General features: G+C 38.4%; 1 protein-coding gene across 1 annotated transcript in view; it reads left to right on the top strand.

Moving 5' to 3' along the window:
* Positions 1-12,639, top strand: part of DMGDH (dimethylglycine dehydrogenase) — a 62,689-nt gene that overhangs the window by 45,342 nt on the left and 4,708 nt on the right. Inside the window, exon 15 of the mRNA XM_008581145.1 lies at positions 9,342-9,476. Within this exon, the coding sequence (XP_008579367.1) occupies positions 9,342-9,476 (135 nt within the window). The remainder of the gene's footprint in view (positions 1-9,341; positions 9,477-12,639) is intronic.

The raw sequence follows: 12,639 nt of genomic DNA, 5'->3' as shown, positions 1-12,639 counted from the left end.
TCTCTTTGCAAGTCTAAAATTCTATGACATACCACTTAGCGTAGTGGTTGAAGACATTGGTACTTTGTTATCTTTGTGAGCCACATAATTGTGTCATTTTAATTAAGACATCCTTATTGTCTCACCCATTTTCTGTTGCTGAGTGATAAGGAGGAAAAGGGGAAGGGAGGGGAGAGCAAGGGCAGTAAAACCTAGGCCGGAGTGTGGTTTATCATTCCCGAAACAGCTCCAGAATATATTGAACTCACAGCCATTGAATGATTATCCTTATATATCCAGTTTCTGTTGTGTATTCTAGATTTCTAGATACAAATCCTTTATTAGATATTTTTTTCCCAGTCTGTGTCTTGTCTCATTTGTCTAATAGTGTCTTTCAAAGAGCAGAAATTTTTAATTTTTGAATTTTTATAGCCTTATAAATTTGTCCTTTTGTGGATCATGGTTTTGGTGTCATATCTAAGAAATCTTTGCCTAACCCTAAAGTCACAAAGATTTTTCTCCTGTGTTTTCTTTTAGAAGTTTTATCATCTTATTTTTTACATTTAGGTCTATGATCCAGTTTTAGTTCATTTTTTATCTGGTATGAGGTATGGATTGAAGGGGGTTTTTTTGTTTGTTTGTTTGTTTGTTTGTTTGGCATGTGGATGTCCACTTGATTCCAGCACCATTTGTTAAAAACATTGTACATTCTGCATTTCATTGCCTTTATTTATACCTATGTCAAAAATCAGTTGTCCATATGTTTGTTGGTCTATTTTTAGATTCTACTGTTTTCCTTTGGTCTATTTCTCCTTCTTGGCACTAATACTACACTGTCCTGATTACTATAGATTAAATAAAGTTGTGATAGCCTTGCAACTTTGTTCTTTTTCAAAGTTGTTTTGGCTATTCCAGGTCTTTTGAATTTCCATGAATTTTAGAATCAGCTCATCAATTTATACCAGAAAAGCTTGCTGAGATTTTGATTGGAATTGCATTATATCTATAAGTCATTTCGGGTCTTCCGATTCATGAACAGGTTATGTCTCTCCATTTATTTAGGTTATCTTTAACTTCTCTCAGAAATGTTTTGTAGTGTTCAGTACACAGTTCTTGTGCATCTTTTTACAGATTTATCCTTAAGTATTTCATATTTGGATACTATTGTAAATGGTATTTTTAATTTCAATTCTCAGTTGTTTATGCTAATATATAGAAATATAATTGGTTTTGTATGTTGATAGTATATTTTGCAACTTTCTATATCAACTTAGTAGTTTTAGTAGCTTTTTTTAGATTCCATTGAATCTTGTAAGTGGATAATTATGTTGTATAAAAATAAAGCTTTTTCTTGTCTTTTCTAATCTGGATGCCTTTTATGTCTTTTTCTTGCCTTATTGTACTGGCTGGAACCTCCCCTGGTTGGATCTTTAAGAAAGGTGAATAGATGTAGTGCTAACAAACATCCTTATTTTGTTCCTAATCTTAGGTGAAAAGCATTCAGTCTTTCATCATTAAGTATGATGTTAGCTGTAGGTTTTTCGTGAGTGCTTTTTGTCAGGCTGAGGGCATTTCCTTCTATTCTTAGTGCTATTTTTTTTTTAAATAAGGAAGAGATACTGGATTTTATCAAATGATGTTTCTGCATCTACTGAGATAATAGTATGTTTTTTAATTTTATTTTTTTACTTTGTTATATGGTATATTGCATTTATTAATGTTCTAATGTTAAGCCAACCTTTTACTTCTGGGATAAAAGTCACTTGGTAATGATGCATTACCTCTTTATATATTGTTGGATTTTATTAGTTAATTTTTAAAAGAAATTTTGCAGCTTTGTTCTTCTAATAGGACTTAGAGCTTGCAATGATTTTGTTTATTTTTCCTCTTTTTCTTTTGAACAGAACCTAAACTTCTTGAGTACAATACAAGATATGTTTTGTCATTTTATACAGGTGCTGTCAATACAAAATATGTTTTGTTTGTCATTTTATCCCCAACACGTAGCTCAGGGCTGGCACGTAGCAGATGCCCAGTAAATATTTTGTTGTTGAAAGTAGTGTCAAGAGATGATTCTAGAAAAGTCTTAGGATCTCGTCATCTCATCTGCCAGGCTAAGAAGTTTGGAGTGTATCTTGAAGTTGTTGGAGAGAGGTTGAACCACTTCAAGTAAGGAGTGACACTGGTGATAGAAAACAGACGAAAAGTGAGTTGAGTTGGTTTGGTCACTGGGAGATCATCTTCCCAATTATTAAAGAAATCTAGTGCAGAGATGGCAAAGGCTTCAACTAAAGCAGTGGCCATAGGATGGAGAAGAAAGAGGAATGAGTGATATTAGAAGGTAGAATGGTGACCACATGAGGGACTGCATGGGAAAGGGGTGGAGAGAAAGATGGAGGACAATTAAAGAACCGGGAAACACAGGAGGAGGGGTGTGGTTGGGTGGTTGGGAGGATTTGTGGGTTGGAGGTTTATGTGATAGCCAAGTGGAGAGTCCCAGAAGGCAGCTGAGCACATGGGTTTGGAGAGCTCCGCTTTGGAAGTATGGCTTTGGTTCCTTCATATAGAGAGGATATTGAGGGGAGTATTGGGGCCCCCTCTTCTATAGCACTCTGTACCTATCTCAGCAGTGGTGCTTATCACACCCTGTATTACTGGCTGCCTCCTCAAATAGGCTGAACTCTGAGGACAGAGGCCAAGAATCCACAGGCCTAGCACTGTGTCTGATCATTAGTGGGGGCTCAGTAAATATTTGTTGAAGGGTTTGAATTGTGGTTTTGCCACTTACTAGTCCTAAGACTAAACAAATTGCTTAATCTAGAAGCACTTCACTTTTTCTCATCTGTAAAATGGATAAAATATCTGCCTCATAAGTTTGCTATAAGTATTAGATGAGATAAAGAACATTTGCTACTTCACTAAATGTTAGTTCCTTTCCACTTTATTAAATTGAACCTAAATAAATCATTTAGGGAAAAGCAGCTATATGTAAAATCTTTTCAGTTTTTTGAAGACCCCAGCAAGGAAGATCTTGGGTCCCTATTGAGGCCTCATTTCTTCGTGCTTTTCTTATTTCCTTCAGTAATTATTTAGTTTGCACTTAGGTTTAAGTGCGATACTTAAAACACCAAATGGGTGATTGTTCTTCACTCTAAAAGGATGAAAACTCTATATTGTAATTGTTGCTAAAGCAGTTAAACATAAATCTGATAAAGTCATGGTCCATTTCAATTTTCCTTTGAATCGTTATATTCAAAAACTGAAAAATAAATGTTCTCTTTAATGTTGAATCTAGTAGAAGTCATTACGCACATTTTATGGGGGCTATTTTAGTTTTCAAAAATCTAGTTTGGTTTGAATGCTCATAAACCTGATTATCGGCCTGGCTTAGAAATAATATTGTAAATATTTTCCCCAGGTTTCTATTTTATCCCCTCCTTTCTTTTAATTAATAAGGTCCCTTTTCTTTTTTTTCTTTTTTTAAAAGATGACCGGTAAGGGGATCTCAACCCTTGGCTTGGTGTTGTCAGCACCACGCTCAGCCAGTGAGCAAACCGGCCATCCCTATATGGGATCCGAACCCGCGGCCTTGGTGTTATCAGCACCACACTCTCCCGAGTGAGCCACGGGCCGGCCCCAATAAGGTCCCTTTTCTGGTTATATAAAGACTTTTTTGAGATAAAATTCTTAACTGGTTAGTAATTTTGCTTAGAAAAATGCTAGATGAGTTGTTTCTTTTAAATTGCTAAGGGCAGAGAATGAAAACTACGTGTATGTGGGAGTGCTCATTTTCCAGCAAATAATAACAAATTTTAGTTGCTAAACTAATAATTTAACATTTTGCTATCAGAGATATTGAAATTGTGGTTGTTGGGAACTTATGTGGAATGTTCAGAAGCTCTGCATAGTGGAGAAGGAACCAAGAGTTGAGGAGCCTGTGTTCCAGGTTTGGTGCTAACTCACTTTGTCACTTTGGGCAAGACTTTGTTGGGCCTTATTTTTCTCCTGTGAAAAGCAAGACTGGACTAAATTTTCTACTTGCTTAAAGACTTCTGTGATTTTAATTCTTGGAATATGAAATGAACAATGCTATAGTTTATCTTGATTGGGGGATGTATTAAATCAATCCATTCCCCCAAGTGAATGAATCCAGTGAATGGTTTTATTAGTGTTGGTGAGACACGTGCAGGTGTACAGGGTTCTGAACAACTGACCACAGGAATTTAGGATTTACATAGACCGTAGGTTAATAATGGCTACATGCTTCACAAAGGGATTCCCATTAGGATTGTTTTAAATGATGATCCAAAGCCCATTTTAAATGAGAAGCTTTTCAGGAAAGTATTAAAGGGCAGTGGCAGAAGCTGTCACCTGGATTTTCTTCTTCACTCTGCCACTTGCAGAAGCTGGTGAGCAGTGGGGTCTCTCTTCAGTCTGTGCCTGATTTCTAAGGGGGGGGGGGTTTATGGGGATACAGGATGTTACACTGGTTCCCTTATGTCTTTAAAACTTTTGATATTTAGATTAAAAGGATTTTGGCTAAAAGATTAAATCAAACTGATGACTTCCATGAATTTTCTGATGGGTTTTGACTCTGTGTAGACAGAAAAGGAAAGGTCCAGGACTAAATTTCCATCATCTCCCCCTTGGTCTGTTCCAGCCCACTACCCTGACTCTCCATATCGGATTCTTCCTACCACTGCTGCTGTCAAATTTGACTTTAACTACATATCTGAGAACTCTCCATGGCCCTAAGAATCATGACCAAAAAAATACTGATTTGTGGGGCCGGCCCGGTGGCACACTGCTACAGTGCGCCGCTTGGGAGCGTGGTGGCGCTCCCGCCGAGGGTTCGGATCCCACATACAGACCGGTTCCCGCTCACTGGCTGAGCGAGGTGTGGGCGCAGCACCGAGGTTTGTGATCCCTTGCCGGTCCCGGTCCGGTACGGGCGCGACACTGAGGGTTGCGATCTGTTGCCGGACACGAAAAAAGACAAAAAGGAAAAAAAAAAAAATACTGATTTGTGCTTTAATATGTGTGCTTTTAATAGAGCCAATAAGAGATGAGTAATTATATTTCACCTAAAATTTACTTAATATTTTCATATAGGTGGATGTTATATTTGGTACATATTACAGGTGGCTGTTTTAACAGCTTTTATTGCTATTTTGAAATTAATAAATTAAAAAAACACCAGCCAAGACTATTTTTAAGCTATAGTCTCAGTGCCCCAGAAATGTATACATTTCTCAGAGATATTAATGGCTATTTATATAGTTAATTTGGCAATGACTCATTAAAGAAATATATTCTTGGGTCATCTCGAAAGCACCAATTTTAATTACAGCATTAACCTTCAGGCACATTTTTCTCTCATTTATAATTAATAACTCTATAGTAGAGTAAAATCTACAATCTTGGGAGGAAAGCCAAGTAGAATGAGAATGCAATTCGATCACCCCACTTTAAATCTTCCTAAGTCAGGAGCCTGGTTAGTTTGGGGAGGGGGAAATGTCTCAAGGGGCAGATGCTATCTCCTATCTGTGTTGTGAGTATGTTTCTTACTTTCAGTGAGGTTTGGTTGTGGTTTGTTAGAATATTGCTTTCATTCATGTCTGAGGATGATATTACTAACAAGATCACTTCCTAATTCAGGGATATACAGCTATAGATGTCAAATTTTATTAATATTAACCTTCAGGGTGTTTTCAAATACTTTCACATAGTGCAAAAATATGGTGTAATGCATGTCATTCAAAATAGGATCAGACCACGTAGAAGAAATTTAAAAGAAACACTTTTCATTTAGAGTATTTATATCAGCCTTGCTTTCTAGTGATAGACTCCAGGCACAGGCATTTAAAAAAATATGGATTGAATCTAAGGTGCTGATTTATGTTGCTTGTCACTGAGCCTCCGTTTACTCTTCCATAAACTGGGGATGAAAATCTCTATCTCATAGGGTTGCCATGAGGATTAAATGAGCTCATGAATGGAAAGCCCTCAGCACAGTGTCTGACACGTGGCAGGTGCCTAATAAAATTGTAAATGTTACTTATTAATGTTATTTATTATTTTTTACTGAGTTTATTACTGTAATTTTTTTTTCTAAAGAAAATAGGCTGCCGTTCACCCCAAACATGCACACACACTTTGCTGTTTGTCTCATGATTAGTTGATACCTGATGTTGTTACTTGGCCTTTGTTAAAATTGTGAATTGGCAAAGGTAGAGTTAGGCTCCTCTTCCAGCACTCGTCCCCTTCCTGACACCCCACCCCAATAGCTCTCATCCAGCAGCCCCAAAAGGCCCCAATTCTGCAAGCTTTGGTCATGGCCAGCTTTCCAACGTCCTCTCCAGAGGAGTAGCAGGTATTGGCTTCAGTGGCTCAGTGAAGGCCATTCACAGTAGAGGAAAAGAATGGGGCTGAGACTTCTGGGATCTTGCTTTTTAATCAGTTTGTTGATGGCTTGTCTTTGGCTGAGTTAATTCACTTCTTTTAGACCCTAAATTCACCATCTGTGGATTGTTGGGAAGATCAAATTATAATGTAAGTACAAGCACTTTTGGAAAAGGTTATGCAGATAATAGTTATTATGAAACCTACTCATCTTTTAAAACTTAACTCAAGCAACTTTCTCTATGAAATTGGTGGTAGGAGAATGCTGCCCCCATTCCCACCCTCTCTCCCCAGGCACTGTACACACCTCTATCATAGCTTGTTTGTTTATCTGCATTTCTGCTCCACATATTAGACTTACTTGTTTTAAGCTTACACAACATTTGTGATTTTTACAAACAGAACCAACTATGAGTCATGGTTTCAAAACTGGTATTACTGATTGATAGCTACCATGCTATTAGGTTTCCAATTGTTCTTTTTTCCTCTAATATGTTACAACATTGAGGAGATATAATCATTTCAGGACTGGGCAGTTGCAATGTGGAGGGAAGGGGGTCGCACTTCCCCAGGGGCCTCCCTGAAGCTGCACGACCATGTTCCATTAAGCTCTGAGTACTCCATGCCTAACACAGTATTTGATATACAGCAGGGACTTAACAACAGTTGAATAATTGTAAGAAAATTCTTTAATAAGGAACTCAGAACGACCAAGAACCTTCAAGATCTAAATGGTGAGGATTCAGATTCCATGACAGGAGGTGAGGAAATGATTTAGGATCTGCTGGCCCTCTGCAAATCACAATCTAGTGTCTAGTGCATGGGTCACTCAGAATTGTGGTGCTTTTCCACACAGTAAGGCATGAGACTTTTTTCTGTTTAGCTACTGACTGCTACATAGACAAGAACTTACAAAAACAAAAACAAGCAAGCAAAAAAAAAAAAAAAAACACCACTTGTCATTATTTATCTATGGCAGCAAGTCTCCTTTTAAAAAGATAGCACGGGGCTGGCCAGTTGCTCAGTTGGTTAGAGCATGGTGTTATAACACCAAGGTCAAGGGTTTGGATCCTCCAGATCCTTGTACCATCCAGCTGCCCCCTCCACTCCCCAAAATAAGATAGAAAAAAATTTTGTTGTTGTTACAGAGTTCTTTTTTTATTTAGATATACATGCTTAAATTATAGCAAACTTTGGTTGTTATGACTTTTGTTATTGTGCATTTATCCTATATATGAATTCAAATAAATTGAGCTCTTCCTGTGGTTTTTCCCCCATTGGTTCTGTATTAAATAATGTGGGTTCCAGTGTGTTTTTTTTTCCAATTTTTGTGATCTTGTTTTATAATAAAGCCATATAGTTGGTTCTCACCACCTGGATCACATTGGGGAAGGAGAGAACTAGACTTTCATTTTGCACATTATTTTAACCTTTACTAATGGAAACTTTCTTTAGCTCCCTATGCGGATCAGCAATTTAAAATTGCAATATCCGTAGAGGTCCTACTTTATTTGGGCTCATCCTAGAAGCTCTGTATCAGTAAAAGAGTGAACTGGGGGAGTCTCAAGCAGAGGGCAAGTGAGGGCAAGTGAAGCCTGTTGCTGCTTCTCTGGGAGGCTAAGGGGGTGTATTGTACTCAGTCCTAAATGTTTTGTGTGCAGAAAGAGCTGTACAAGTCCTAAATGTTGGTGATGAAGGACATCTTTGGCATGAAATATTGTTTCCTTCTTAAAGTTCATGGCGGTTTTCATTCTTTTCTTTCCGAGAGTAGTGACTCTGTATATGAGAAATGTTTTGAGAATCTTGTTTTCCACATTGTCATCTCTGATTAAATCTCATTCAGCAGAGATATAAGTTGTATATCACAAATTCCTTAAACCCTCCGCCCCTCTGTAAGATAAGAGCTGCTTGTTTGGGCACACTATGTGGAAGTCTACCCTGACATCCTACGAGATGTCTGCCTTCCCTCCTGGGCAATCTCCTTGCTCTTAGCCTCTGACTAGTTTATCACAGTTATCAAGTGTCCCCGGGCATTCTGGTTGAGTAGAATAATATCTCCCTTATGAGCTCAGTGTCTCCACTGAGGAATCATTGCTCACCTGTGTGTCTTACTCAGTTGTGAGGAGTATTACTAATAAGTGGGATAGTCTTCAAGTTTGCCTGATTCCTACTTTTTTTTTTTTTAACACATAAGAATGGATTCAAGGTTATCCCTATAACAGTGTCACTCTCACTCACTTGTGCTGCATAGGGAATAACCCTGAGTGTGTCCATGGGAGTGTATTAGAAACACGAATGTCATCTGTCATGTATTGCATGGAAGAAGACATGTTGTAAAGCACAGTGTTAGAGAATAAGCTCTTGGTCAAACTGTTGGTGTCTGACCCATTTTGTAACCCACAGGGCCTACCTAGCACAATGCCTCACAGATAGTAGAGGCTCAATAAATGTTTCCTGAATGAACTAATATATGCAACCCAATACTCAATGAGTTCCAGAGGCCGTTATTCTGAAGAAGGAAAAAAAATAATGACATTTTGGGGTTGTTTTAGCATCACATTTCGAAAAAGTGAATTTCTTTCCTGTAAAAGGCTTCCTATACGTAAAATTGAGTTGTGCTTTGCTCATGACAGCCCATACCCCTGTCCGGATCTATTAGATACAAGGGTCACTTTCATAACCCACCGTCACAATATGCCTGATGCTTTTCTGCCTAGGTGGTTCTGGTAAAATTGTCATCACAAGTTATTACTCTTAAGTCTAACATTCTGAAGGAATAGATGGCTGATACTGTCACTCGAGGACTAAGAAATATTTGTCTAGACGTTTGATCCAATCTGTATTTTTATTTAATGTGTAATTGAAGAGAAAATAGCAAAGACAAATTTAAATGCTTGCATCTCTAACCTTGTCACAGTGTCTGAGCATTCATTCATCATCATTATCTTGGATTCTTGCAGCCAGCAGACTTCATAGGAAAGCAAGCACTGAAACAGATTAAAGCCATGGGGCTGAAACGGAGACTGGTCTGCCTCACCTTGGCAACGGATGATGTTGACCCAGAGGGAAATGAAAGCGTCTGGCACGATGGCAAGGTGAGCGCTGAGGTCCTTACTGCCCAGGGACACGGCAGCTTCTGCAGCAGAAATTCTCCTTGCTTCTGTCCGTTTCCCTTTGGAGTCTTTTGCTGTTTATTTGTTTGTTTACTTGAGGGATGACACACTTTTGATTTCTGAGCTGACATTCCAGAAACAGAAAGCAATTAAATGAAAGAAAAATGAAATGCTGTTCATTTTTGAAAACATAAAATTCTGTATGCTTTGATTAAAAAAAAAAAACAAGGGCCAGCCCGGTGGTGCACTGCTATAGTGCGCCGCTTGGGAAGCGCCGCGGCGCTCCCACTGAGGGTTCGGATCCCATATGCAGACCGGTTCCTGCTCACTGGCTGAGCGAGGCGCGGGAGCAACACCGAGGGCTGCGATCCCGTTGCCGGTCCCCGGTCCGGTACGGGGGCAACACTGAGGGTTGCGATCCGTTGCCGGACACGGAAAAAGACAAAAAAAAAAAAAAAAAAAAAAAAACCCAAGGACCTGAAATACACTGGACAATGAGGAAGGTATGATTTAGAGGTGGAATGATTTATTTACTCACCACATCCATATCTGTGAATATAAAAGATAGATTTTATAAAGAATTTGGCCTTCTGATTTAGCTTCTCAGGGATCTTTCAGAAGGAGGTAGTTAGCACATCAGCAGAAAAAAATTTCCAAATGAAAACACCTGTGACAATAGAGGGTAGAATCTTAGAAAGTAAAGTGAAAAGTGGAAACCATTTGGTTCTTCAGGAAAAGCAAAATTACCTTTTTCTCACTTTGGAATTTTACATTTCATTCTCTCTATTTGTATTCAGTAAAACCAGGGCTCTATAGATGACTTAGCAATGGAACTTCATTTTCTCCACTTTTTATGACTATTCGTAAAACCCAGTTTGGTTTTCCATTTGGATGTGGTTTGGCTGGTGTTATCAGGCAGGTGTGGGGCACTCAGCTTAGACCACGGGGAGGCACAGGGCCTTCAAGGCTCATCCAAGCAGCTGTTCTATATTGAATAGGGCCAGCATGGTCAATACCCAAAACTCAGAGGTTCTGTGTCTGAGTATTTTCTCATTCACTGCAGCTTACTTTATACGAGGATACTTAAACAATTTCATGAAAAAAATTGAATTGGAAGATATTATGAATCTTCCCATGAACTTTTTGAAATATCCTCATGTTTGTTTCCATTTTCTCCATCTCTTCAGTGCCAAGAAGAGTGCTAGAGGTGGGGAAATCCGGTCAGATCACAGCCTTTGGATTACTAAAGAAATGACAATTTGGGCTAAGGCATGGGTCAGCTTGACCTAGAACTAACATCTACTGAATTCCTATTATATGCCAGATATTTTTCATGTACTCTCTCATATAATTTTCCAACACCCCTGCCAGATATGTATGATCATTTCTATTTTAAACATGAGGCTTTGGGGCTCAGAGAGGTTAAGTAACTAGCTTGAGGTTACACAGCCTGTGACTAGTGGAGCTGATTTCCAACTCAAGTATAGTTGGACTCTCGGTTTCTTGTCCATTCTTCTAAGAAATGCTGAATGCTTGAATTTCCTCTTTTCTGTCTCTGCTGATGTCCCCTGTAGTCTCTTTGGAACTTAATAATATACCCACAGTTCTTGTACTTTTGAGTAGCGGGTGGATATTATTAGACATTGTGAAGTCAACCCTTGTCTCAGATCTCAAGCTCTTTCACCCTTCTGTCGTACTTGACAGGCTGACCTCTACTTTCTTCTTAAATTAGGATGAGTTGGCTCTTCTGTTTGAGCCATTCCTACTTTCCTCACCATCTCCCTTTCCTCTTTCTGTTCTATGTCTCTTCCAGCCCTGTTTTCTTAATATATGTTCTTCCTCCAATTTCAGATTTGCCCACAATTTACATAATTTCTACTGATAACTAACTCTGCCATTAACTAACTGCTTGACCCGATCCTGACCTGATCTCTGGGCCTCAGTTTCCTCATCTATAAAATGGAGCCATTGGCTGAGATAATGTCTAAGGTTCTTTCCACCTCTAATTAATTTTTTTTCTCTAGTCATTTCATTTTCCCCACCTCATCTTTCCTTGTTTTTACATTTTCATTCTATTTCCACCCAACTTCCTCAGGCCTTCTTAACGTGATCTACACTCATCCTTCCACCAATGTTCTGTTTTACTTGGCCCTGTAATGACAGAGATGTTATGCTATAATATTCTGTATTCAACCCCACATCAATGACAATCAACTGACAATTTTTTTAGCCATCATGAATATAATACCCAAGTTAAAGGTAAAGAACCTGAAAACCCAAGCTCCATTTTTAAATTTTATATCCTTTGCCATGTGGGTACTGACTTTACATGATATATTTTTTCATCTTTCCTACCACATGCCATCTGCTTATAGAGCTGCTGATCCAATTATAGGATTATATCTGTTGAATTTCCTAATATGAGTTTATCCGTTCTGTGATGCTTAGTAGGGTCATCATTTTATCATGCAGATGGCCCTCTTTTTGATCCTCTTTTTCAAAGACCCTTTTCATTCTCTGGAATGATATGAAATAATTTTTCTTTTTTACTTCCCAACTTGTCCTGACTTGTATTGCTTTTGGTATTTGGTATTTTATTCTTACAAATATTTTCAGTGCTGGAGAGAGGTTACACATTTATTTGTTTATTCAACAATTTTTTATTGAGTGTCTACTAAGTGCCAGCAATACTGTAGGCATTGGAGATACAGAAGTGAACAAAACGGACAAGAATCTCTGTCCTCATGGAGTTCACATTCTAGGGGACGGAGAGATAGACATTGAACAAAATAAACAGAATACATGGCACGTCAGATGGTGATGAGTGTCCTGGGGAAAAGTAAAGTCCAGGTGGGAGCTGGGTAGTGCTGGAGGGAGGGATTATCATTTTAAATAAGATATAGTTTTTAAAACGCAAGGTGCAAGGGTGGTAATGAGAAGGGCTTTCTATATTGGGTGGCTTAGTTATAAAAGAGCTTTGAAGAAGAGGTTTGTGGGGAAGTTTGCTGAGTTTAGAAGGTTTTCTTTTTCATTATTCATAAACTAAAGCACACAGGGATGGCAAGAAAACACAATACATTGTCCAACTTAAATATGTTACCTCTTTTTTTTTTTTTTTTTTTTTTTTTTTTTTTTTTTTTTTTCC

The sequence above is a fragment of the Galeopterus variegatus genome, unplaced genomic scaffold (assembly GCF_000696425.1).
Source record: "Galeopterus variegatus unplaced genomic scaffold, G_variegatus-3.0.2 Scaffold2280, whole genome shotgun sequence".
NCBI classification, from domain to species: domain Eukaryota; kingdom Metazoa; phylum Chordata; class Mammalia; order Dermoptera; family Cynocephalidae; genus Galeopterus; species Galeopterus variegatus.
Note: the sequence above shows the minus strand (reverse complement) of the source record. Positions and strands in the feature narration are given on the sequence as shown.